The 24,072-nt window shown below is 41.1% G+C and overlaps 1 protein-coding gene across 1 annotated transcript in view; it reads left to right on the top strand.

Annotated features, from left to right (window-relative positions):
- Positions 1-3,497: 3,497 nt before the first annotated feature.
- The window catches only part of GGNBP2 (gametogenetin binding protein 2), a 28,695-nt gene continuing 8,120 nt past the window's right edge, over positions 3,498-24,072 (top strand). The window contains exons 1-10 of the mRNA XM_018567001.1: positions 3,498-3,672; positions 9,998-10,078; positions 14,869-15,122; positions 16,427-16,525; positions 16,765-16,878; positions 17,949-18,158; positions 18,634-18,808; positions 19,820-20,014; positions 20,469-20,616; positions 21,959-22,084. Of these exons, the coding sequence (XP_018422503.1) occupies positions 3,580-3,672; positions 9,998-10,078; positions 14,869-15,122; positions 16,427-16,525; positions 16,765-16,878; positions 17,949-18,158; positions 18,634-18,808; positions 19,820-20,014; positions 20,469-20,616; positions 21,959-22,084 (1,495 nt within the window). The 5' untranslated portion in view covers positions 3,498-3,579. The remainder of the gene's footprint in view (positions 3,673-9,997; positions 10,079-14,868; positions 15,123-16,426; positions 16,526-16,764; positions 16,879-17,948; positions 18,159-18,633; positions 18,809-19,819; positions 20,015-20,468; positions 20,617-21,958; positions 22,085-24,072) is intronic.

Below are 24,072 nucleotides of genomic sequence, written 5' to 3' on the forward strand. Positions count from 1 at the left end.
ATACAGTTTATTGCATTGTACAAGTTGATCTTCAGTTACATTTATAACTCTGAGTTCTTCATGCGGTGTTGTTGCCATGCATTTTAGATATGTTACCAATCATATGTATAGAAGATGCTTTTTACTAAAGATGCACCAAGAAGGATTTTTTTAACACACTAAGATGCTGAGTACAAATGTAGCCTAAAACAAAAATAAGAAAGTTGTGTTATCATTGGTATCAAATTTCAAATGCCTTCCTCATTTGTAGCAGCTGGAGATTGAAGAATGATCAATTTGTACTCAAAACATTTGTGATTAAGTTTTTAAGAATTATTTACATAATAAAAAATATTTATTTTTTTGCAGTAATGTAGTGCATGTTTCAGGTTGCTTTTTTATTTGCTCCAGAAAGGTAAAGAAGAAATTAAGATGGGAAATAAGATTAATGAAGGTAAGGTGAAAATAATAAGCAATCAGAGAGGAAACGGAAATAGCAAAGGTGCATTTTTTTATAGCACAAGACAGAAGTGTATAGCCTACATAAAATTAGGGATGATTTTTACCTGTCAATAGGAGGTTACCCAGGCATGTCAGGATCAGTAATCTACTTAAATGTTAAAGGGAACTAACACACATTTGGGAGCTGCCATGACTTGCTAGGAGAGGTAGATGCTCTAAAGCAGCGGTAGTACAATGGCAGCTCCCATGTTTCTTGCCTCACTTTCAGTATTAAACATATATTCTCCACTAGTCTTTGGATATAGGTTTTAAATCTGAATTGTTGCCAGTACAGACAGTTCCTATTTTAGATAAACAAACCTAACACATTTCTTTGTAACACACAAAATCATTGCCATCATTTCAATTTGCTTCCATTAAAGTCTTCTGTATGTTTAATATAAATTGAGCCAAACAAATTGATGTGCATATATGATTAGGCAGTAAAAAGAATGATGACTCTACTGCCCTATTCTGGCACTTCGGTACTGCAGAGGTGTCACACATAATTTCACCGCAACTTGGCCCCAGCTGCAAACGTGGTCATATTTTCTTCAGGGTCAGTCCGGTGCTGTGCCACCAATTTTGTGGTGTATCCTGGTGTTCAGACACTGTCAAATAAATTTACTAATTTCTGTTGCTGGCTTAATGCTATCATGGCAGCTTAAAGTTTGCTTTGTATTCCTGTCATGAGGATCTGTCACGGAGTCGCACATATTGTTTCCAGAACTGGGCCTCAGCTAAATTTTAAAGTGTTTACTGCAGGGTACATCATGCTCTGTGTCTCCTGGTTTTCGGCCTTGTCCACGTCTCCAGTAATCAAGAATATTGTGTCTCTAAAATTAAAGTATATTAGCTGTGATTTCCTCATTAAAACCTGCCTGGCCCCTCCCCTTTAAATTACGGCCTAGTAAAAGTTCCTACATATTCTGCATGGGGTCTGTAAAATTGTTTGCATTTTTTCTTTTTTAGAGAAATAATACATTTTTTTTAAATTTTTTTATTAAAAGCTGCCTGGTGTCTCTCCTATTCGAAATACGCCCAAGTAAACATTTGTATTATTGTGTATGTAGTTAGTTTTTCTATGAAATAAACACACTCTAAAGTTGTTGTTTTTTCGTTTTTTTTTTTCTTAATACTGACTTTTGTCTCTCCTGTTCATAATGCTGTGTACTTAATGCTAAATAAATATATACAGTTAAAGCAGACCTTTACCCATATCTTTAAATAACAAACACACCTTTTAGAAATGTGCAGTAATGACTATCTATAAACACATACTTCTAGATAATTGCCGGCTGTGTATTCTTTACATACCATTTTTCTCTTTTCTTCCCCAGTCTTCTGACAGTGGCCATGTTTACTAAGGGCAGATTAGTAGCTTTCCTATTACTTCCTGACAATCTGGCACATGTGACAAGGACATGTGACCATACACATCATCTCAGGGAAGGAAAATGCCTTTCCCTGAGATCTCCTGAGATTACAGATGAGATTTCCCAGCAATGCTCTGCTGATGACAAGGTAATCCCAGTGTGCATTGCTTTTCCAAACTGAAGTAATTTGCAGTTGGAAGTGAATGCTCTGCAAGTGTAAGTATTTCAGCATCACAGCATTTTACACCTGACATGTCTATGTTATTTCTAATCATCATACATAGAGGGATGCATTGATATAGTTTGATTTTTGAGTGTAAAGGTCCGCTTTTAAGTGTGGACTTTGGGGAGGTAAAACTTCATGAGACTGTTGAAATACTATCTATGCAGTCTATACAATATTCCTTTGTTTTAACAGTGAAAGAGTGCAAATGGCCTACAGATGTGATACATTAATAAAGATTTTTAAAAGCTTAGTTGATTGATACCTAGTAGGGCTTCTTGACTGCATATGCTATTTTTTTTCAAAGGTAACCTAACCCTTTATTCACCTTGGCAACAAATTTTATTTTTAGTGACTGGGCTGGTAAACTAGCAGCCAGGTGGCAACCCTATACTGGCTTAGTTTCACATATGCAGGGCTATTCACAAAAGGTTGAAGAGTTTGGAGAAGTGCGCAATCTAGGACAACATAGCAGAACTGGAAAGTGAACTGAATTGGATAATTTTTCCAGCTCAACTATGTTGTCCTAGATTGTTCACTTCTGCCTTCTCCAAACTCTTCACCATTTTGTGAATAACCCTGACAGTGTTGTGCGGGGTCTTTGTGCAAACCCAGTTTGCCCAAGCCCAATAAATCTGCCACTGGCACACTCCCTTCCTCATCCAATCAGGTACAGCAGGGCATTCCCCTCAGCTACATGTCATAAAGGGGCAGGGAATATCCTTACTGCAACAGACTGGGCTGGCAGGAGTGTTTCAGTGGCCGATTTGCAACTCTGTTTGCAAACTGGTAAAGTGCATTCCCTGCCATGTAGCTACACATCGGAAAGCGATGGGGAATGCCCGGCTTCAATTGAATGGGTCGGTAGGGGGTGCTTCAGTTGCAGATTTGCCAAGCTTTGGTGAACTCGCAAAATAGGTTCGCACAAAGTCCCCACATATTACTGTTTACATGCCATATAATGAAAGTGACAGCTGTTCTGTAATACATCATACACTCTCAGTATACAATACACACAATATGTTTTTAATGTAGCAGACGTAAACCAGCCACAACAAATGCTAATTCTGCAACACTTTTTATAACAACCAGCTTCAACTGGACAGGAAAATAGCTCAACTAGCAGCATTTGAATACTGGAACTTTCTGTTCATTTTACCCAGAACTCGTTCAAATAAAGTTTCAAAATTCAAACGGGACGTGTGCACAGGTCACAGATTCGCCAACTAGTAAATTCGTTCTATCGTCCCCACACATCTTAGTTGCTTTGAAATAATGACCCTTTAGCTGACACGTTAAAATTCGAGCAGTAATTGACGTGAGGTGTACTTCCATTTTTAGCTCGGCATTCTCGGGCCTGGACACGGAAGCGTTCTCGGCGTGGCGAATCTGCTAAAGCGGACAGGCATAGCAGGGAGGGGTTTGAGGGCGGAGTGACCGCTCGCTGTTTACGACACTAAGCTGCTGTGGTTCAGGCAGGATCTGCGAGAAGTGGCAGAGATGGCGAGGCTGGTCGCAGTTTGCAGGGACGGAGAGGAGGAATTCCCCTTTGATACGAGGCAGATTCCCCTGTATATTGATGATACGTTGACGGTGAGTCCCTTCTGAGCGGACATGCAGCGTCTCCCTGCACACATGAGGAGAAGGGGAGGCCACACAAGCCAAGGCTTTCCTAGCAGAGAACGGCTCGTCAGGCGAAAAGCGGAGGGAGGCCTTGCACTACCCCCAACGGCCTCCTCCTCTCCCTGAGCAGCCTGTACTTCTGACGGGGCTCGGTGTGCCTGTGCGGAGGCACTGTGCAGGCTATGCCATGGCCAGGCCTCTCCCTGTCAACTTTACTCGAACCAGCGGTGACATATGTATTGTCTGCACCATTTCCACGACCTGGGCCGGCTGGGGGACGACTTTTATGTTACCTGGCTGGGATTTTAAATGTTCCTCGAGTTTTCTGGGATTTCCCTGTCCATTTACTTTCTGCTTTTTAAAGTAGACCTAAACCCAATCACCAGATTCCCATATAGATATTAACATGGGAATGTCATTACAAAGTAGAGCTAAACCACCCAATTGCCAAATTCCCATATAAATATTAACATGGGAATGTCATTACAAAGTAGAGCTAAACCCAATCACCAGAACCACATATAAATAGTAACATGGGAATGGCATTACAAAGTAAAGCTAAACCCAATCACCAGAACCACATATAAATAGTAACATGGGAATGGCATTACAAAGTAAAGCTAAACCCAATCACCAGAACCACATATAAATAGTAACATGGGAATGGCATTACAAAGTAAAGCTAAACCCAATCACCAGAACCACATATAAATAGTAACATGGGAATGGCATTACAAAGTAAAGCTAAACCCAATCACCAGAACCACATATAAATAGTAACATGGGAATGGCATTACAAAGTAAAGCTAAACCCAATCACCAGAACCACATAGAAACGTTACCATGTTAATGCCATTCCAAAGGTTTTTAATCTGCAGCTTTCATTAAAATGATACCTGTTATCCTAGCATGAAGGTCCTTTTTTAGGCACTTCCTGTTATAGGGTGACAACTGTTTTGTTTATAATAGGCATCTATAAAGTGCATACAGTTTGTGCAGTGCTTTACATGCACATTCACATCAGTGCCTGCTCTCAAGGAGCTTACAATCCAAGGTCCCTATCTTGCATACATACAAGGCCAATTTAGCCTTTAGGGTTTTTTTTTTTGTTTTATTTGCACCTTTTTCAGGCTTGAATGCTTTTGTTTTCACCAGTGGAAAGCTAGTTACTAGGGGAGATGGTTGTTAGGTGCAAAAATGCACATCAAGCTCGTTTTTCAGGTTCTCCCATTGAAGTCTGAGGCCTAAAATTCACAATTCTGTCCTAAAAGAAGCTCATGTACTTTTTCAAGCGACAGCTAAGTGTTCAGTTGTCAAGCACCATTGAAAATAGTGGTATCCTTCATGTTGAGTGTTGTCGCACTTCAGGAAACGCATAATAAAACACTCAGGTGTGAGAGGCCTGGCGGCAATTTATGGAGGAAAACGGAGTACGCAGAGAAAACCCACACAAGCACAGGGAGACCATGCAAACTCTTTGCAGATAGAACACTGGTTGGGATTTGAGCTGAGGACTGCAGCAAGGAAGCACTGTCTCATACTTGTTACCTTGTTTTGTCACATGTACCCCCTAGTGGAAACTAAAAATGCTTATGCTGACTCAGATCGCACAGTCCACTGTTGTCACTTTTAGGAAGTCAGTCCAGAGTAATGATGGGCAGACAACACAGGAGTTGGTTCATATAGTCAGGAAGCTGCAAAAGGAGATCAGCAGCACTGATGTATAAAAGAGAGTAGAAAAAAAGTATTTTAAGGAAAATCAAGGAAAATGTCTTCTACAGCGTGCTAGTAATTTAAAGGTCCTCCATGTTAACCCCTTCATGACTGAGGCCCTTTTTTTTTCATGTTTTGCAGCCATGTTATATTCCACATTTTAGGCCTGCAAATTACTTAAAACCCCCACACATTATATATTTTCTGAAAGCCAAGACCCTATAGAATAAAATGTTGGCAGTTGCAAATTTTTATGTTGCACAATATTAGCGCAACTCCTTTATCAAACCCCAAAATTTTGGGAACAATGTACTTAAATGGCCCAAAACACAATACAATACCAGTTTTTCTAATAACATATTAAAGATGAGGTTACAACGGGTAAATAGATACCCAACATGCCCAGGTTAAAAATTGTGTGCGTCCGTGAAACGGCGACAAACGTCAGTACCCCAAAAAGTCCATAGACGATGCTTTAAAAGCCCCCACCGGTCATCTGTTTAGAGATACTCAAAAATACTGGCCCTAGAATTATTGCTCTCACTCCGGCGTGCGCGGCGATACCCAACATGTGTAGCGCGTTCTTTGTTTTCATAAGTAGGCGCACCCGACGCATGTTTACGTGGCGACGCGCGGGGGACTTTAAAAAAAAATTTTACATTATTTTTAGCTTTATTTTATTTAATGTAAAATATAAAAACTTTTTTTTCTTTAATTGCTATCACACAGGGGGGCTTACAGGCTAGAGAAGCCGGTCGAAGGGCAGTGGAGCTCGGGAAGCACAGCGGGGGGGGGCCTTCACGGGACTGTAGAAGCGATCTGGCGACAGCTGAATCGCCAGAATCACTTCTATTGTAAAGCAGTCGGCTTTACAAGTTTAAAAAGAGTCCCGGCGGCAAGTTTAACCTCTTGCTGACCAGGTGTTTACACCCCCTTCCGGTCCAGGCCATTTTTCAGTATTCAGCACTGCAGATTACCCAATTTTTTTGGTAAAATATAAAAAAACGGGGTAACGTCGGGTAAATAGACACCAAACATGTCAAGCCTTAAATTGTGCAGGCGCCCGCGAAATCGCTAAAACTGACCATAGCCAAAATTGGCCATAGGCGACGCTTTAAAAGATTTAACCGCTCGTCACTTTAGTGTTATCAGTGATTAATGGCCCTACAAATTTATTGTTCGCACATAGAGTGCTAACTAGTACCCTATCTGATAACAAATTAGAGTGACAGGTCCTCTTTATGGAGACATCGGGAGTCTCTAAGACCCCTAATGTCACCTAGGGACCCCCAGAGAAGCTGATGAAGCACAGATGTGCATCATCAGCTTCTCTCTGGTTTCTGTACCGGAGAGTGACAAGAGGAATGTGGAAGTGATGTAATATACATCACTTCCTGCATTCAGAGACCGGGAGGAGAGCGGAGGGAGATTGTGTACTGATCTCCCTCCGTTCTCAGTGCACGGAGCCACATCGCCTGGGATGAATGGACGCCCGAGATTGCGGGGACGGCAATGGCGTGAGAAGGGGGGCCGCATCCAGGAGACTCCCGTCTGGCCGCCTTTCAACGTTCGACGGACGGGAGGTGGTTGAACAGCCCTGATGCTGGCGGCGTACACTGTACATCAGTCGTGAAGGGGTTAAGGTTACAAAGTGCAATATTTTTCTTCCATAATAAACAGGATGTTAGAATCCACTTAAGTGAATGTTTCAAGTGAAGTGTATGTTTCACCACAGTCCTTAGACATCATCAGAGACATTTGACCACTATCAAAAAAATTTCAACTGTTAACCCTTCCACTGCCATTTAGCGCATGCCGTGCAGGCTGTGTAAAGCCGATGGTGGGCTTTACACTGGAAGCTATTCTGGCGGCTGAGGTGCGGCCAGATCGCTTCCAGGGTCCAGTAAAGAATGCACACACCCCCGCTTTCCAGGCTCCGCTGCCCCTTCTGCGAGCCCGGGGCTGGCATCATGGGTGTCAATGGGTAGAGTGGATAAAGACCCCCTCCCGCTGAATGGGACTGGAAGTGACACTGCATCACTTCCAGTTCCTCAGCTGTTATTCCCTAGCTAGAAAAGCCAATGAAGAAGCTATTCAAACATGATCTGTGCTTGAATAGCTTCTTTGCAGTGGAAAGGTGACACTAGGATTCTAATGGACATTTTGGGGTACCGTATGTGTTACTGTTTTTAGGGGCACACCATTTAAGCTTGGCATGTTGGCTATATATTTACTTAGCACAACTTCATCTTTTATATTTTGTTTAGAAAATGGGTATTGTATTGTGTTTTTGGCCAATGTAATTTAAATGTAATTTTTACTAACATTTTGGGTTTGATAAAGAGTTGCGCTAATACGTAAAAAAAATTCTACAGGGTTTGTGCTTTCAGAAAATCTATAACTCTTGGGAGTTTTAAGTAATTTTCAGGCCTAAAATGTGGATTATAACAAGCTAAAAATGCCTTGGCAAAAAAAGGGTTAATGACCTGTCAGCAGTTTTGTGCAAAGCTTGCATTTATTTTGAAACAAATTACATTATAGGGGTTTGTTTATAAAAGTGCACATGGCAAATTATAAGATTTCACTGTATGTATACCCTGCACCTAATTTAAAATTTGGAGACACACAACACTCAATGATGCTTTGTGTGTGTTGTTTTTTTTTTTTTTTTTACAATTAGAATATTATCGCCAGTTGCCATCATTTAGAGGCACTTGCACGTCATTCAGGTTGTTTAAGGTCTCAACTGGTGAACTTGTAAAGGCTTAAAGCGGACCTTTTACATTCAAAAATCAAACTCTACCAATGCATTCCTCTGTGTATGATTAATAATAACGTAGGTGTAAAATGCTCACTTGCAGAGCTTTCACTTCCTGCTTTGAAAGTGCAAGTTTTTAGTTTGGCAAAGCAATGCACACAGGGATTGTAATCAGCAGAGCATTGCTGGGAAATCTCATCTGTAATCTCACAAGATCTAATGGAAAGGCATTTTCCTCCCCTGGGATGATGTGCATGTTCACATGTCTAGTCACATGTAGGGCTGCAGCTAACGATTATTTTCATAATCGATTAGTTAGCCGATTATTAAGTTCGATTAATCGGATAAAAAAAAAAAGGCTCCAGTGATGGACTACTAGTTTCTATTGAGATTGTAGTCCATCACGGGAGCAAGCTTGGCGCGGTGGAAGTAAAGCGAGCCGGAAATTTGAATTTTAGCCGACGAATCGACGATGGAAAACGTTGACAACGTTTTCCATCGTCGATTTTAATCGACTTAATCGAATAACTGTTGCAGCTCTAGTCACATGTGCCAGAAATCCAGGAAGTAATAGAGCTAGTAATCTGCCCTTAGTAAAAATAACCGCGGTCAGAAGACTGGGGAAGAAAAGAGAAATAAGGTATGCAAATAATAGTGTTTTATGTGGATTGTCATTACTAAACATTTCCAAAGGTGTTTGTTAGTTTAAAGATATGGGTAAAGGTCCGCTTTAATAGTAGGCAACATTTTTTTTCCATGGAAGCTTTGCTGTCACACTGGTGCATCCAGAACATTGGGCATGATCCTCAATCTTCATGAGAAGATTACATCGTATTGCAGTTACAGCTTTTTATATTTTAAATATTTCATAAAACTAAATTCAGATTTCTTAATTTAGTTTTTCAAAACAATGTAAAAAGAAAACATTTGGGAGATACTAAAATGGTCCTGTAGTGAAATTTGAAAACTATTGTTTTTTTAGTTCAAAAATGTATAAGCTTTTTTTCTATTTGAATTTTAAACCTATCATAGTCTGCTTTTTTTCTAAGTAGTAACAGTGTTGCTTTAAAAGGAGAATTATGGGGAGAATGAAATACAATCATCCCCACAGTTAGACGCTGTGTGACACTGAAGCTGTCACAGGTCGGCTCTATAGAACGAGAACTGAGCGATCACAAACTGCTGTTCACAATCTTGTCCCTGCAGAGAGTGGTGACTGTCAGTCCCCGATCCCCTCAGGGATTCCCCCTCTCCGTTCCCCAGCGCGGACTCCCATAATGTAATATGCTTAAATACATTCAAGCTTTGCACAAAACTGCTGACAGGTCATTAACCCTTTTTACTGCCAAGGCATTTTTTGCTTGTATCCACATTTTAGGCCTGGCCTAAAAATTACTTAAAACTCCCCCAAGAGTTATAGATTTCATGAAAGCACAAACCCTGTAGATTTTTTTTACATATTAGTGCAACTCTTTATCAAACCTGAAATTTCAGTAAAAATTACGCTTAAGTTAATTTTAGTGCCCAAAAACACAATATAATACTCCTCTTTTTAACAAATATATAAAATATGAAGTTGTGCTAAGTAATGATGGATCATGTCTTTACAGCCACTGTCTTCTGTCAGCATTAGGTGGTAGTTGGTGGCAGTTGTATTTTTCAGGCTTTATTACCTTGGCTATCTTCATTTGTTGCACAACTGCACTGTAACTGCTGAGATGTGTTGAGCGATGAGCCTTTATCTCTCCATAAAGTAGAACACTAGTTAAACCTGTTTGTTTTTTTAATGCAACAATACATTTGTTTTGCTTGTTTGTTTTTCAGATGGTGATGGAGTTCTCCGACAACATGCTGCCCCTTGATAAGCAGCAGATTGACACCTTGCAGCTTAAACAGTTTATCCAGGTACTGACCATGTCCACATTTTTATGTTTAGGGTGCTTCTGTGGATTTTGCTTCATCCTCTAAGTCCTGAAATCTTTTCATTTTCTTGGTGGATGAGAAAACATTCATTAAAATTTTAAAAATTCTAAGTAAATATGTCTGGCAGAAGCTGCTTTACCCTTATTCAAAGCTATATAAGAGTACTGAAGCAGTAGCATTACTGTCATCATCGCTACCCCAGGTCTAGTTTGCAGCCTGTGCGTTGGGTTACAGCTTCTGTCAAGAGACTTCTGAGACCAACCTTTAGCTTTATGACAGATTGCTTAAATGGAGAGCTCTAGTCTAATTTGCCTTTACAAATGAAATTGTGGTACAGAGGGAAGTGACTAGTGAGGGTTAACAATTCTCACCAGCTAAGCCCTCGTCCTCTGCTTCTAAATCCTGGCGTTAAAGCTATGTTGCATTTGTTGGTAATGGCTATGCAGAATTATTTGGGGGGCCACATTTAGTATAGGAGGTGTGCCGAAGCTGTCTTCAGGTCTTAGTAATGGAGCACATTGGTGGCTATTGAGGCCATAGAGGTAATGTTTAGTAAATCCTTCTACTTGCCCTCCTGACTCTCAATTTAAGTTCTAGGTTCAGAAGAAAAAAAAAAAAAGCGCCTTCTGTAGAAATAATCAAAGGATCAATGGTGTATTTAGAGGTTTAGGAGGAAGCATCTAGTTTTTTGTCTTGGTGTCCAGGAGAAATGAAAGGTCCTCTTCCACTTACCAGGCATTCTTCACTCCTCTGTGTTTTTATCAAATGGAGTCAACACCACTAGCTATAAGCAAATAGTGCCATCTTTCAGCCCTTTAATTTGGGGCTATAAATCAACTCTATGTGTGGAAATAGAAATGCACTGTACTCTGTGTTGGGTAAAATAGGGAAGGCCACTCCTGAGTATATTACCTTGCATTAAAGGAGAACTATGGGGTTAGCGCTTTTCCCCCATAGTTCTTCTAAGTGTCCCGGGAGAACACAAACTAGGGTTCTCACGTGACCCAAAGCTCAGTATACCACTCGCGATCTACTGAGATGCCGGGACGGATCCCGACAATACTGTCTGGATCCACCCAGCTGCGGGATTGACAGCTGGCTCTGCCTATCTAGAGGCAGAGCCAGCTGTGCCCAACCCCCCTCTCCCATCCGTTTCGCCAGTCAGTGCTGGAGGATCGGCCAGGGGAGGGGGGAATCCCTGCAGGGAGCTGTGAGTGACACACGGCTCTCTGCAGGGATAGATCGAGAAGTGAGCGAGCAACGGTAGGTAGTCTTTCTTTTTTTGGGGTTTAAATGTCTCCCTCTATCCATGCTGTGGGGTACCCTTGGGAGGGGGTCCTCCTTTTGGGTGTTGGTTGCTTGGGTGTTGGAGTGCTCCTTACAAACACAGGATTTGCATGCACTATGCACGTTTGCCACCATTGGTGTGGTGGAAAGGAGGCAGGCGCTCGCCTTCAGCACAAGCAACTCTGAATCTGAGGTGAGACCTACTAAGGGCTGTTGGGGCTTGACTATTTTATCGCTATGCGGACTAGAAAGCAAGTCATCAATCCCTGAACTAAGTTTGCAAACACTACCAGATGCATTCCCTATTCCTGAAACGGCTAGGGTTATAGGACGCAGTGCCTTTCACCTTGAAATGTTCAGTTAAGTAATCTTGCTTAAGGTGCCCACACACCTTACGATAATCGCAGGAAATCCCGCGATCGTACGATTATCGTAAGGTGTGTGGAAGCCGTGTGACCTCTATTACTGTAAGGTCGCACGACTTTTAACTTACGAACATGTTCGAAAACCCGCCGAGCATCGTACGATGTTCGGCGGGTGTGTAGCATGTTCGTAAGATAAAAGCCGGACGGGCCGGTGTGCGTGCACACTGCCCGTTCGGCATTGTGGTCATCGGAAGCCTGCCCCTCAGCGGGGCGTGCTTGCGATCATCGCAAGTACGATCTGCCTGTCCAAGATAGGCAGATCGTACGCTTTTTTTAAGTACCTTACAACCATCGCAAGACAAAAGTCTTGCAATGGTTGTAAGGTGTGTGCCCAGCATCAGTAAAGCATCTTACGTTTTGAGTGACAAGCTGTGGCCATCATATCTTATTGTATTTATTTGTTCCTATAACAGTGGTCTCATACATGCTATTCAAGTTAATAGTGCCGTATATAAAGTCATATAGGTTACATCTGCAAGCCTTTTTGTTGCCTTATCACTGTAGCGCTGCGGCCCTATAGCACAATACAATTTTAAGAGATGTCGCCAGCACACCATAGTTTTAAGTAAAATCAGCAAAAGTCCATTTATTGACAGACCAATGCCATTTATCTGTGGTCGCTCCGAGCACCCACCTGCGTTCCTACAGGTTATCACCTCCGGTAAGGAGTGCAGCAACACATCAATATAATACCTATATCACAATATACACCTCTTGCATGACTTCATACATTAGTGGAGTTAGGGCTAGTTTACATTACAATCCCCTCACTGATTGTGAGTTCAGCATGAGTAAACTCTTTTTTTTCTTTTTTGCCTTTGAAAGCAATGGTACTGAACGCATAATGCATTTTTACATGAATGCATTACTTGACTGCATCTGGTGTGGACAAGTCCTAATGGTTGCTCCAGAGACACAGAAAATACGCATGATCTGCGGGTCATGTGTGGAGTTGGGTACTATACACGTCCTCAAGTGTGTGTGTTTTCCCCTCCTATAGGCATAGTAATCTGAAGTAGTGACCTGCATAACTTAACTCACATCAGTTTCACTATATTCCCCATACTGAAAGTCAGACTTTTAACATTTGCCAGGATTTCTGATCTTTGTACATGTGATCATCATATTTATCCAGCCCCTTCCTGCTTGATGACGCTCTTCAATGGAGGTCTTAGGGAGCTTAGGTATGCAGAGTAGTTATAAGCTGCCATTCTGACCTTCAGTTGTTCAGGGAAAGACCTGCATGAATAGAATGCACAGCATAAGCCCCGTATGACATTGGGGGCAAAGATCTTCTATGTACATGCAAGGGTCTGCTGTCTTCTTTCTGCTGTCTGTCATTTTCCACGTACATGCAAGAGTCTTGCGTGTTGCACTTAAGCAGTTATAATGTGGTTTGTGCTTTGAGGACAATGATGTTGCATGCAAATGCCTTGTGCAAATCGATAGGACTGGGATCCTACTTATGTACCCATCTCTCGCCCCCCACCCCCAATTTCGTCTCCTATCAACTGTGGTTCAATGGTTTCATCACAGATAAAGCGAAGGTCACTTTCATTACACCATTTTTCTCTGGGAGGGTTCAGTTGGCAAGCCTTTGCAGACTGGTCACTTCCCCTGCACTGAATCTTCCTGAGGAGAGCAATCTGTTTGTTTTTGGCTACTGAAGGAAAAGTAAAGACTACATCCATTTATGACATAACGTGGAAAAGATTTTCCATTTGGGATTATTTAATGATTTTTTTCACAGGCCAATTATCCCTACAGTTCTGAACCTCCTGCAGGAAGGGGCAGACGGGTGTCAGATAGCAGCCTTTCCGTCCTTTTTGTATATGGAATTATTATATATTTCCAGAAGCAGAATGCCCCTGGTAGGAAGTTCCCCTCACGGGACTTCTTTACGGTTCTGCAAGCATTTCTGCTCCCACCCATGGAGTCCAATTGAATAGTGTTCGGACAAAATTCTGATCCTCAATATTGTTCTGTTAGTCTCCCTCATATCAGCCAGAGAGTTAGCGAAACCCAGGCGCTTTTCATGGTAGAACCCTAATGTCTTCTCTTCCTGGACTGTTTTACCTTGAGACCAAATCCAAAATTTTTGACTAAAGTAGCTTCCCTTCCCACTGAACTCAGGATGTCACCATCCCTTCCTTTTTGTTCTAATCCATCCAGTGATGAGAAGCAAGCTTTTCTCCCATCTGGATGTTAGATATCTGAAGTTACCTGGAAATCACTTGGCCTTGGAGAATGTCCTAAGAAAGGTGAATAGCACCCTAAAATGCTACAGCTTTATCCCATCAATCTCTTCACTTGAATCATCCTGAAGGCGATACGACACTTTCCACCAGAGCTTTAGTCTCCTCTTGGGATGAGAAGGCTGGGACCTCGCCAGACCAGAGATGTAAGGCAGCTTCCTGGACCAGTTTCCAATCATTTGTGATGGTTGACTTCCTCTCCTGCCAGGCCCGGGAATGTGCTCTTGGCATGTTCATCCCCCCCCATCCCCCCAAAAGGTATTGCAAGCCTAATCCTTGCCTGTGTTGTCCTGGAAGATCAATTAGGAAAACCAGAGTTGTGTACCTGGTAATGTCTTTTCCATTAATCTTCCAGGGTCAGCCGGGATTCCCGCCCTTCTTTAATACACACACATAGTTGTTGATAATATTTGGGTGGTTCTCCTTCTGCCTTGCTATTCTAAAACTGAGGTGGTTGGGAGGCACGGCTCCTTTTTATTTTAATTGTGGGTGATGTGTTTCATGGTTTGTAGGTGTAAGGATCCTCTCTCTCCTGTGCTGTCCTGGAAGATTCATGGGAAAAACATGACTTGGTGCCTAACTGGTTTTTATTTTTTTTACTATTCTAATTGCAGCACAACCTTATGCCCCTGGATGCAGCTGTGCCCATAGATTTCTATACTGTTGTGTACAGACGCATACTAAACGATCCGGGTTTTAGTTTTGAATGTAGTTTCTTGTATGTAGTTAATTTTTTTTTCGTGTGGCAGCATAGAATAATTTTAAGAGGTGTGTGTGGTTTTTTTTTTTTTTCTCTCTCTCACAGCGCCACGGCATGCTGAGCGAGCAGGAATTGAGTATTGCCATGATGGTGACCTCACGAGAAGTTTTCAATGCACTTTCCCAGCTGGTCCCATGCGTTGGTTGTCGAAGGAGTGTGGAGCGTCTTTTCACTCAGCTTGTGGAGTCTGGAAACCCTGCACTGGACCCTCTCTCAGTGGGTGCTAAGGGTGTGCTCACTCTTTCACACAGTTGTATGACTGATGCTACAAAGTTGTACACGCTGTTTTATGTACGGGGGTAAGTAGTAGTTCTATCTTCATAGGGTTTTAGATGTGTACATTTATGATCTTTATTTTAAAAGAAAAGACCCGTCCAATGCGAACACCCGGTACCGGGTGTTTCACATATAGGCGATCAGCGGGTCCATAGCCCGCCGATCGCCTATATGTGCTCGTTCGCGGGCTGAACCCTCACCTTGATTCCCGGGATCCGCTGCCCCATCTTGGATCCCGGGACCGGCTCCGAGGGCGTCAGGAGGAGGACGACAGGAAGTAAAAAAAAAAAAAAGTTTTCTTTTACATTTTGTTTTTCCCTTTTGGTAATGAGTATGCAAATATGTGATTTTGACTACTAGAAGTCGCCCCCCTTTTTTTTTGTGTGTGTGTGTGTTCCTCCTTTTGATGAACCTTACTCGCCTAGCCTACTTTAAATTCTTTAATATTGTCATAAAAATGCCACAGGTAATACATTCCCAGCTTTTGACAGGAGAAAATGATTTAAAGGAAACGAAAAACCAACTTGATGACGCGAATGAAAGTGAAATATCCCTGCACCTACTCTAGACTCTTGCATGACTGATAAGTTGCCATATGAGCAGCCAATGACGTCACTTTCATTGGTGTGTAGGGCATTTTAGGTTAGATTTTTTACTATTATAGAGGTTTTACAAACGCATAAAGACATGAATAGTTTCTTTGGTGTGCACAATGCCAACTGAAATACACATTTCTTGTCCTGGTGTCACAAAGATAGAAAAGTTTAGTGAAATCTCTCTAAAGGTGCAAGAGGTAAATAAAAACCTGACAAGTTCTGACTTTCTCTCACTCTAACCAAAAGGTTGGCTGTGGTTGGGTTTTAAATCATACATTGTGCCTAAAATAGGAATTCTTTTCAGTTCTCATTATTGAACATATAGAACGATATAGGAGAACGTTGTTCACTAAAAAGTACTGATCTGTTAAAGATACTGAAGTCCTCATCCGACACGTACAATCTTCCTTTGTTTAGCCCAAGTGCCATTTATGTATCTGCTTTCAATTGTAGATTGTATTAGGTGTAGGAACTGTCCTAAATTAAAGCAGACCTTAATTAAAACTGAATTGTTGTATTGAGGGTAGTGTTGGACTGCAAAATTAAAGACACATCTTACTGTGTGCCTGGTAAATAGATACATAATTATCATCTTAACCATAAATGAATATGGTTCAGAACCTGTTTACATACAGAAAGCACAGGGCATGTGCTTAGCTTTGAAAACATTAGTGTGGTGTTGAACAGCCGTCTCAAATAATAATTTTTTACTATCATTGTCTTGTTTTTAGGACAAAACTCAGCAATATGATTGAAGCTATTCCAAAAAGCAAGAAGAATAAAAGATGCCAGCTACATTCACTAGATACTCACAAGCCAAAGCCGCTAGGGTACGTTTTTTTGTGGTAGACTAATCTTTGTTTTGTTATGTGGCAGTCCAAGATTGGCTGATGTTAAAAATGTTGGTAATTATTTTGTAACATTCAAACTGGCTTGTAACTTCCTAAAGTGGAACTTTGGAGTTTCAGATGTCCTATGAGCTTGACATGTTGTGACGATGTGAAAATGGCAAACCATACTGATTTAGCAGTTAAAGGCTTTGCAGTAAAAACTACTCCTTTCATTGCAGGGGGAACTGGATGGATATTTGGGAAGTCATGTCCCAGGAATGTCGGGATGAAGTTGTTTTAATTGATTCCAGCTGTCTTTTGGAAACATTGGAAAATTACCTAAGGAAGCACAGGTAACGTCTGTTTTTGTAGTAACTGCTATTTGGGCAACCAGAATATACGGCATTTCATTGAACTTTTTCTCAACATGGTTGGGATTGAAGCAAAAATGTTAACAAGAAAATGTGGGTTTAGCAGCATCAAAAACAAAGGGAAATGTGATTGGTGACCTCTCTGTGAAAATTGTTGCCTGATTGTGTTGCTGATGTCCTGACATTGGAGTTTTTTTGCAGTCAGTGTCTAAGAACAGGTGTGCAGAATAGAAGTGCTGACATTCCAGTCTATATGCTTGTTCTATTCACAATGTTTGTAAGTCGCATACAGGCAGCTAGCATTTTCGTTTGTCATGACGGGTTCCCTTTAATGTATGACCTGTTTAGATTACAAAATATAAAGTTGTTCACTTTCATGTATTTACAGCAATTAAAGGTGACACTAAACTCAGAAGTTTAAATCTTAAAAATGCATTCAAGTATCTTAATAACAGTTACATTTTTGTGCATCACTCCGCTGTAGATGTTCAAATCATCTGTGAATTCATGCTGACACTGTCCTTACTTCTGAAGGGTGGCTACTTTTATTCCCCTTGGTCCCTGTGTGTGTTATACAGTAGCCACCGCTCCCTCCCCTGATGGACTCCAATCTCATGTTTAGTTTAGTCATTTTGTATTGAAGTTTTATAGGAGCGAGCTTGGAGTGCTGGCTTCTTTACAATACACCCAGGGACCATGGGGAACAAAAGTAGCCACCCACCAGAAGGAAGGACAGTGTCAGCACCAATTCAGAGATGATTTGAGGATCTACAGCCAAGTCATACACAAATAAGATACATTTTTGTTAATAGTGAAGGTACTTGAATGTATTTTAAGATTTAAGTCCTGTGTATAGTGTCACTTTAACTTTTTGTATCTTGCCAGCATTGCCCAATGACTGCATTCTGGAAGTCCTATAATTCCCAATGAAAGGAGTTGTATCTCACTGTTTAAAGAAACCTCTGCTCTGATTTTCAGTTGTATCTGTCCTATATTGTCATCTTCAAAAACTGCATAAATAGTTGTACTAAATGTAAAATCTTTCTTGGCAGGTTTTGCACAGATTGCAAGAATAAAGTCCTCAGAGCATACAACATTTTAATTGGAGAACTGGACTGTAGTAAAGAAAAGGGCTATTGTGCTGCACTGTACGAAGGTCTTCGGTGTTGCCCACATGAACGACACATTCATGTCTGCTGCGAGACAGACTTCATTGCTCATCTTCTGGGTAGAGCCGAGCCGGAGTTCGCAGGAGGATATGAGTATGTAATCTGCTAAAGTGGGCTCCCTAGCGCTTTGTTTACTTCACTTTATTTTAATATTAGCTGTTTTTTGTCTTTAAACTGGATTTCATACTTGCTACACTATAAGAGTAATCTCTTTATATTGGCTTCCTGTAATCTTTTGCACATCAGCATTTACACTGTGTAAGAGAGGGGCTGCACTGTAAATTGGTGTTTGCTGTATTTCACTGTATGCTTTTCTTTACTATCCAATCATAGTCTTGACCAAGCTTTATTACCTTTGCTGCAGAAGCCAAAATGATCAGTACTTTTTATAGTCTGCCAACACTTTATATGTTAAGTGTGCACAAAATATTGAAACATTGGAAGTTCAATATTTTGCCTTGCATGTGTTGGTCACCATGTTCTCTACCTTTTTTTTATATACAGGTTAAAGTAAATTGTGCACTGTTTTTTAAAAGTTGTTTTTTTTTTTTTTTTTCCTTATGATAAGGCGAAGAGAAAGGCATGCTAAAACAATAGACATTGCCCAAGAAGAAGTCTTGACATGTCTTGGAATTCATCTCTATGAGCGTCTGCATCGCATCTGGCAGAAATTACGAGCCGAGGAGCAAACCTGGCAGATGCTGTTCTACCTTGGTGTTGATGCCTTACGCAAGAGTTTTGAGGTAAGTTTTAAAATGTTTGGAAAGATAAAAAGCATTTTTTTTTTTATGGGGTAGTTTTAAAAAAATGAAAATTTTAGTTGGTAGCTGCAGCAAGAAGCATTTCTACCATTGCCAGTATATGGCACATCCATATCTCCTCTATGTCCTGTTTATCACTAAGAAGAGAAGGAGCCTGTAATATTTATTTCCATGGTGCTGTGGCAGAAGCTCTAGAAGTGTTGGATAGACTGATCCGTATCATTAAAAAGGTGTTGGTCCACCTTTTGGAGTAATGTTTCAGCCCTTTATTTTGCATCTCTTTTACAGATTTGGTGGTGTTTATGCACTCTTTCTCCATCTCCTCTGTCATATTAGTAAGGCTTATTCCCTAGTTTCTAGCCAGAAGAAAACACCCCATTCTGTAGCATACCTGGCAACCTTGTGTTCTATGCATGCTTCTTTACAAGTTTTTTGGGGGCTCTGGTTGTCTTTTATGAAGGTATATCATGTATATTCAGCTACAACGCATTCAAGTATTTCATGCACTTTTTGGTCGATGCAATATTCATTTTAGATTGGTTGTGGGATTTTAAAGCAGCATATTTCACTTGCACACGCCAGCCACCGATGTTTCATCTGCGCACGCCCACACGATTTACATTATCCCTTGCACCCAGCTCGGTCTAGTCCTCTTGTGGATGCCAAGAATGTACATGTGCACACGGCGGATATGCCATACAGTGTACACAGTAATTCAAAATTTGCTCTTGCACCTTTGTGTTTTTTTTAATTGAAAGCTTTCACTCACCAGAGTAGCTTATGACTAGCATTGACAGTATAATTTTGTAAAGTATTCCACTGTATAAACTTTCCTAAAGATTTGTTAAGCTAGGATCTACAGCATTGTAAACAAGTTTGATATCCTCTTGGACATTTGACCAACACTAAACTGAGCAATGATATGTATCTAAACACTTGTGCTGTAGAACAGTTGCTTTGAATTTGCTTAAAAATACGACTTCTGTTTTGTAGATGACCGTTGAGAAAGTGCAAGGAATTAGCAGGCTAGAACAGCTCTGTGAAGAGTTTCTGGAAGAGGAAAGGGTCCAGGAACTCAAACAAGAAAAGAAGCGTCAGAAGAAGAAAAACAGGAGAAAAAACAAATGTGCATGTGATATGCCATCATCGCCAGAGAGTATGGAGACAATCACAACAAGTCAGGAAAAGGTAATGACTGCAAATGCATTAGTGTGTGCTGACCTCTATTGGGAATATGTTAGCTGGTATGCTGATGCAATAGTTTCTTAGTCCATATCGGTATACTTTCTCTGGGTGAGCATGACAGCCAGACATCAGCCATTTGCAGAATTGGCAAGTTAGCAATGGCAGCCTCCTTGTTTCTCCCAAGATGAGTCTCCTTTACTATGTCCGTTGAAGCAACCAAACTGGTTTCTGGGAGAATTGAGGTCCTTCATCATTCTAGCAATTTCTTGTGCACTGTTGGAATAATGACGAAATTTGTGATCTTCCTGATCAAGTCTTGGAATGTTGTATTAAATTCACTAGACACTATTTACTTTCTCTCCCTTTGTGTGTGAAAATAAACTGCCAAAAAATAACCCGTTGTGCTGTAAACTTCACTGTCGCTTGTTTTACAATCTTTTACCTGTTGTACTTTTAGGAGACGCCAGGCTTTGCAGATATTGGTTGCAAGTCTTGCAATGGCATAGAAGACAACAGCTGTGTAGAAGTGGTAGTAACACATGAGAATTCTTCATGCACTTGTCCAAATAGTGGGGATCTGCTGGCGTCTTCAAAAATGAAAAAGGGTATATATTTCTTCTTATAACAGTTACTAGTTTTGGGTGATCTGACCTCTTATACATTTTAATAGGAAAATGCAGGGGTGTTTTTGGAGGTATTTAACCACTTGCTGACTAGGTGTTTACACCCCCTTCCTGGCCAGGCCATTTTTCAGTATTTAGCATACTTTGACTGGCATTCCATCATGCAACGCATGTACTGAAAACAATTTTATACCATTTTTAGGGGACACATAGAGCTTTCTTTTGGTGGTATTTAATCAGCACTGACTATTTTAAAAGTGTGGGGTTTTTTTTTTTTTTTTAACATTACGAAACATTTATTCTTACCCAGTTTTTCGGTAAAATATAAAAGACAGGGTCACGTTGGGTAAATGGACACCAAACATGTCGAGCTTTAAAATTGCTCGCATCCGCGAAATCGCAAGAAACTACCATACCCAAAATTGACCATAGGCAACACTTTAAAGATTTTACCGCTCATCAGTTTAGTGTTAGTGATTATTGCTCTCACTGCGATGTTCGCAGCTATATGTAACATGTGCAGCGTAATGGGCGCAATCATCGTTTTCGCACGTGTGTGCACCCGAAGCATGTTTGCACGCTTCAGGTGCAAACAACATTTTTTTTTATTTTTTCACTTAACTTTATTGTTGTCACATAGGGGGCTAAGAACCCCCATATGTAATAGTAAATATATCTGACAGGTTCTCTTTATGGAGACTTCAGGGGTCTCAAAGGCCCCTAATGTCTCCTTGGGACCCACAAAGAAGCTGATGAAGCACAGATCTGCTTCATCGGCATCTCTCCAGCGTCTAAAGCTGGAGAGACACAAGAATGCGAAAGTGAAGTAATGTACATCACTTCCGCATTTTGACACCAGAGAGGGGACCGTGTACCAATACCCCTTTTGATCCCGTCGCAGAGCCACCGTACTGGTTCCAGGCTCTCACCGGGCACGGCGGAGCCCGGTGGGGGCCCTCGGATCAGCACCCCATGCAAGCGATCTGCCGGCTCTATAGCCGGCGGATCGCTTGTATGTAAACAGGCATCGGTGCCTGTTTTTAGATTTCGGTCGTTTCCCTCTTGCGAGTGGGCGGGGCTAACAGGCCGTATATACACGGCCTGTTACATCCAGGAAGCTCCCGGCTGGCTGTTTCTTTACAACGGCCGATTGGGAGGCGGTTAAGATACTTTATCCCACACCTCATTTTGTTACTTGCAGTGCTGCCTTCTTCAATGGAGCAAGCACTTTTAAGCATTGATAATATTGTGTTCTAACTTGCAGCATGCAGTGCTTGCATTGAAAATTCATACTTTATGCTATTTCTTATATTTATCACAACAGGCTTAACACCACGTTCTAATGGCAGTGATTGTGGTTATTCATCTAGCATGGAAGGTAGTGAACCAGGTTCTCGGGAAGGATCAGATGTGGCTTGCACTGAAGGAATTTGCAACCATGATGAAGCAGGTATTTATGCGGTATTTAGAGAGTACCTCTACTTTTGAAAGAACCCAGTATATTCATGTGATGTTTTCAATATAAATATTTTGTAGATAAGAAAATTTGGTAAAATAACTCCTAAAGCTCACTGCAGCTAATTTAATTTTTTTTCCCCCCCCAGTACTGATACTTGATCTGCAATCTCTCTGTGTGGAGGCAGTTATCTTGGTAAATTAGCAAGGCTTTTTCTTCCTCATATCAGAGCTGCCAGCCTGATGGCTGGTGGGGCAATGATCATTAAGCAGCAGGAGATGTGGTGCAATCTCAAATCCACATAGTGAATTGGGCAGATGCATGCACTACAGATCATCAGGTACAGCTTCCTCTCCAGCATGGAGAACAATAAGCAGCACAGTAGTGATATCATGGAATCTTGCTCTAAATCTCCTGAGACTAGAAGTCAGTCAGCTGTACCTTAGATGATCTTACTGCAGATACACAGCTATGAGCCTACTTACCAGGTACACTTGTTTGCTTTGCTTTTTCTCAGGAGGAATGCAATACACATTTTTAGATTTCTCTATCGTCCATTGAGGGACACGGCTCTGAAGAATTCTGAGACAAAGGATTATGCTGCTACCTCAAGGAGAAATGGACAATAGGCAAACAAATTAAAGGCCTGTCATTTTAAGGATAGAAGACCTCACACCTGCCATTTTTACTTGGTGTCCTCAGATGGATGTCTCCTTTTCTGGTTTATTTTCTTTCTTGAAGATTCTGCTAGCAAGAGCTGCCAGTTGATTCATACCGGATACTATTAAATCCTGGGAGTGTCTCTAGCTAGCCGACAAAACCGAGAGATTCATGTTGGATAAGTTAAATCCTGGAAGTTTCTCTAGTTGTCATTTCAGGTCTCAGTACTTCTGCTTCATCCTGCAATTGTCATGAAGCAGGTAGTTTCTAGTCTCCGTTATTTATGCTTCGTCCTGTGCTCCTGTTTTCATAATTTAACGGTCAGGCCAGTATTACCTGGGGATTCCTGTTATGTCAGGAACAGGGCCATGGAGACATAAGTAAAAAACAAATGTATTTACCTCATGTTTATAAGGTTTGGTGTTTTCCCTCCTTTTTTATTTTACTTTGTGTGCTTTTAGACTCCTTTTTGGCTAAATGCTTTTTATGTGGAGTTTGAATGATTTTATTTAAAATTCTCGACAAGAGACCTAGACTTCGATTTGATGACGCACTTGTTTTTATCTACTACGCATGTGCAAGCATGCACAGTGAGTATTTTCTGGTTTCCTTCAGAAACTTGTGGCATTTTGTGATTTACTTTTGTGTCACTGATTTTTCTGGTTGTTCCAGTCACAAGTGGCCTGTGCATTTAGGCTTCTGAGGTGTTGCTGTGGTGACTTGTGTTTTATACTTTATGTATTTTACAAGTTGAGCACATGGGGGAGCTCTCCCATTTGTTAAACTTGTGAAATATATCTACTTGGGCTTACTGGGGAAAAAAAGTCAAAAACGAACTGTTCTTATTTCCATGGATACTGATGACGAAGTTGTCGTTCAGTAAGGAGTGGCGGTGCTCATGAAAGTTATACAGCGGCCTGACATTGATGACACTTATCTAGGTGCCTGCGGTGTGCACTCTTTCCTTCCTCGATTAGGGATTATAGCACGTAGATTTAGCTCATGAGTACAATACACCTAATGCATGCTTGTCATAAACACTCTGCAATACCACTGATGTAGTAACTGGCCTGTGACCGATTCACTCTGCATCTGAAAGTAACACTTCATTCCTACTTGAGGCTTTTCGTTCCTCTTTAAAATGAGTGGATTCTGCTGTTTTTTCTGCTTCTGCATATTCTAGTCTAGGTTCACATAAACCTGAGCGGGTCTGCAAGGTTTTTCCTTTTCATCCTTTTTTTTTTTTCCATCTGTCTTTATATAACGATTGGGGAAATTCCAGATAAACCGATTCTGGTTCCTGGACTCTTTAGTCCCTGTAC

The sequence above is a fragment of the Nanorana parkeri genome, unplaced genomic scaffold, assembly GCF_000935625.1.
Source record: "Nanorana parkeri isolate BGI_ZX_2015 unplaced genomic scaffold, ASM93562v1 scaffold996, whole genome shotgun sequence".
NCBI classification, from domain to species: Eukaryota; Metazoa; Chordata; class Amphibia; order Anura; family Dicroglossidae; genus Nanorana; species Nanorana parkeri.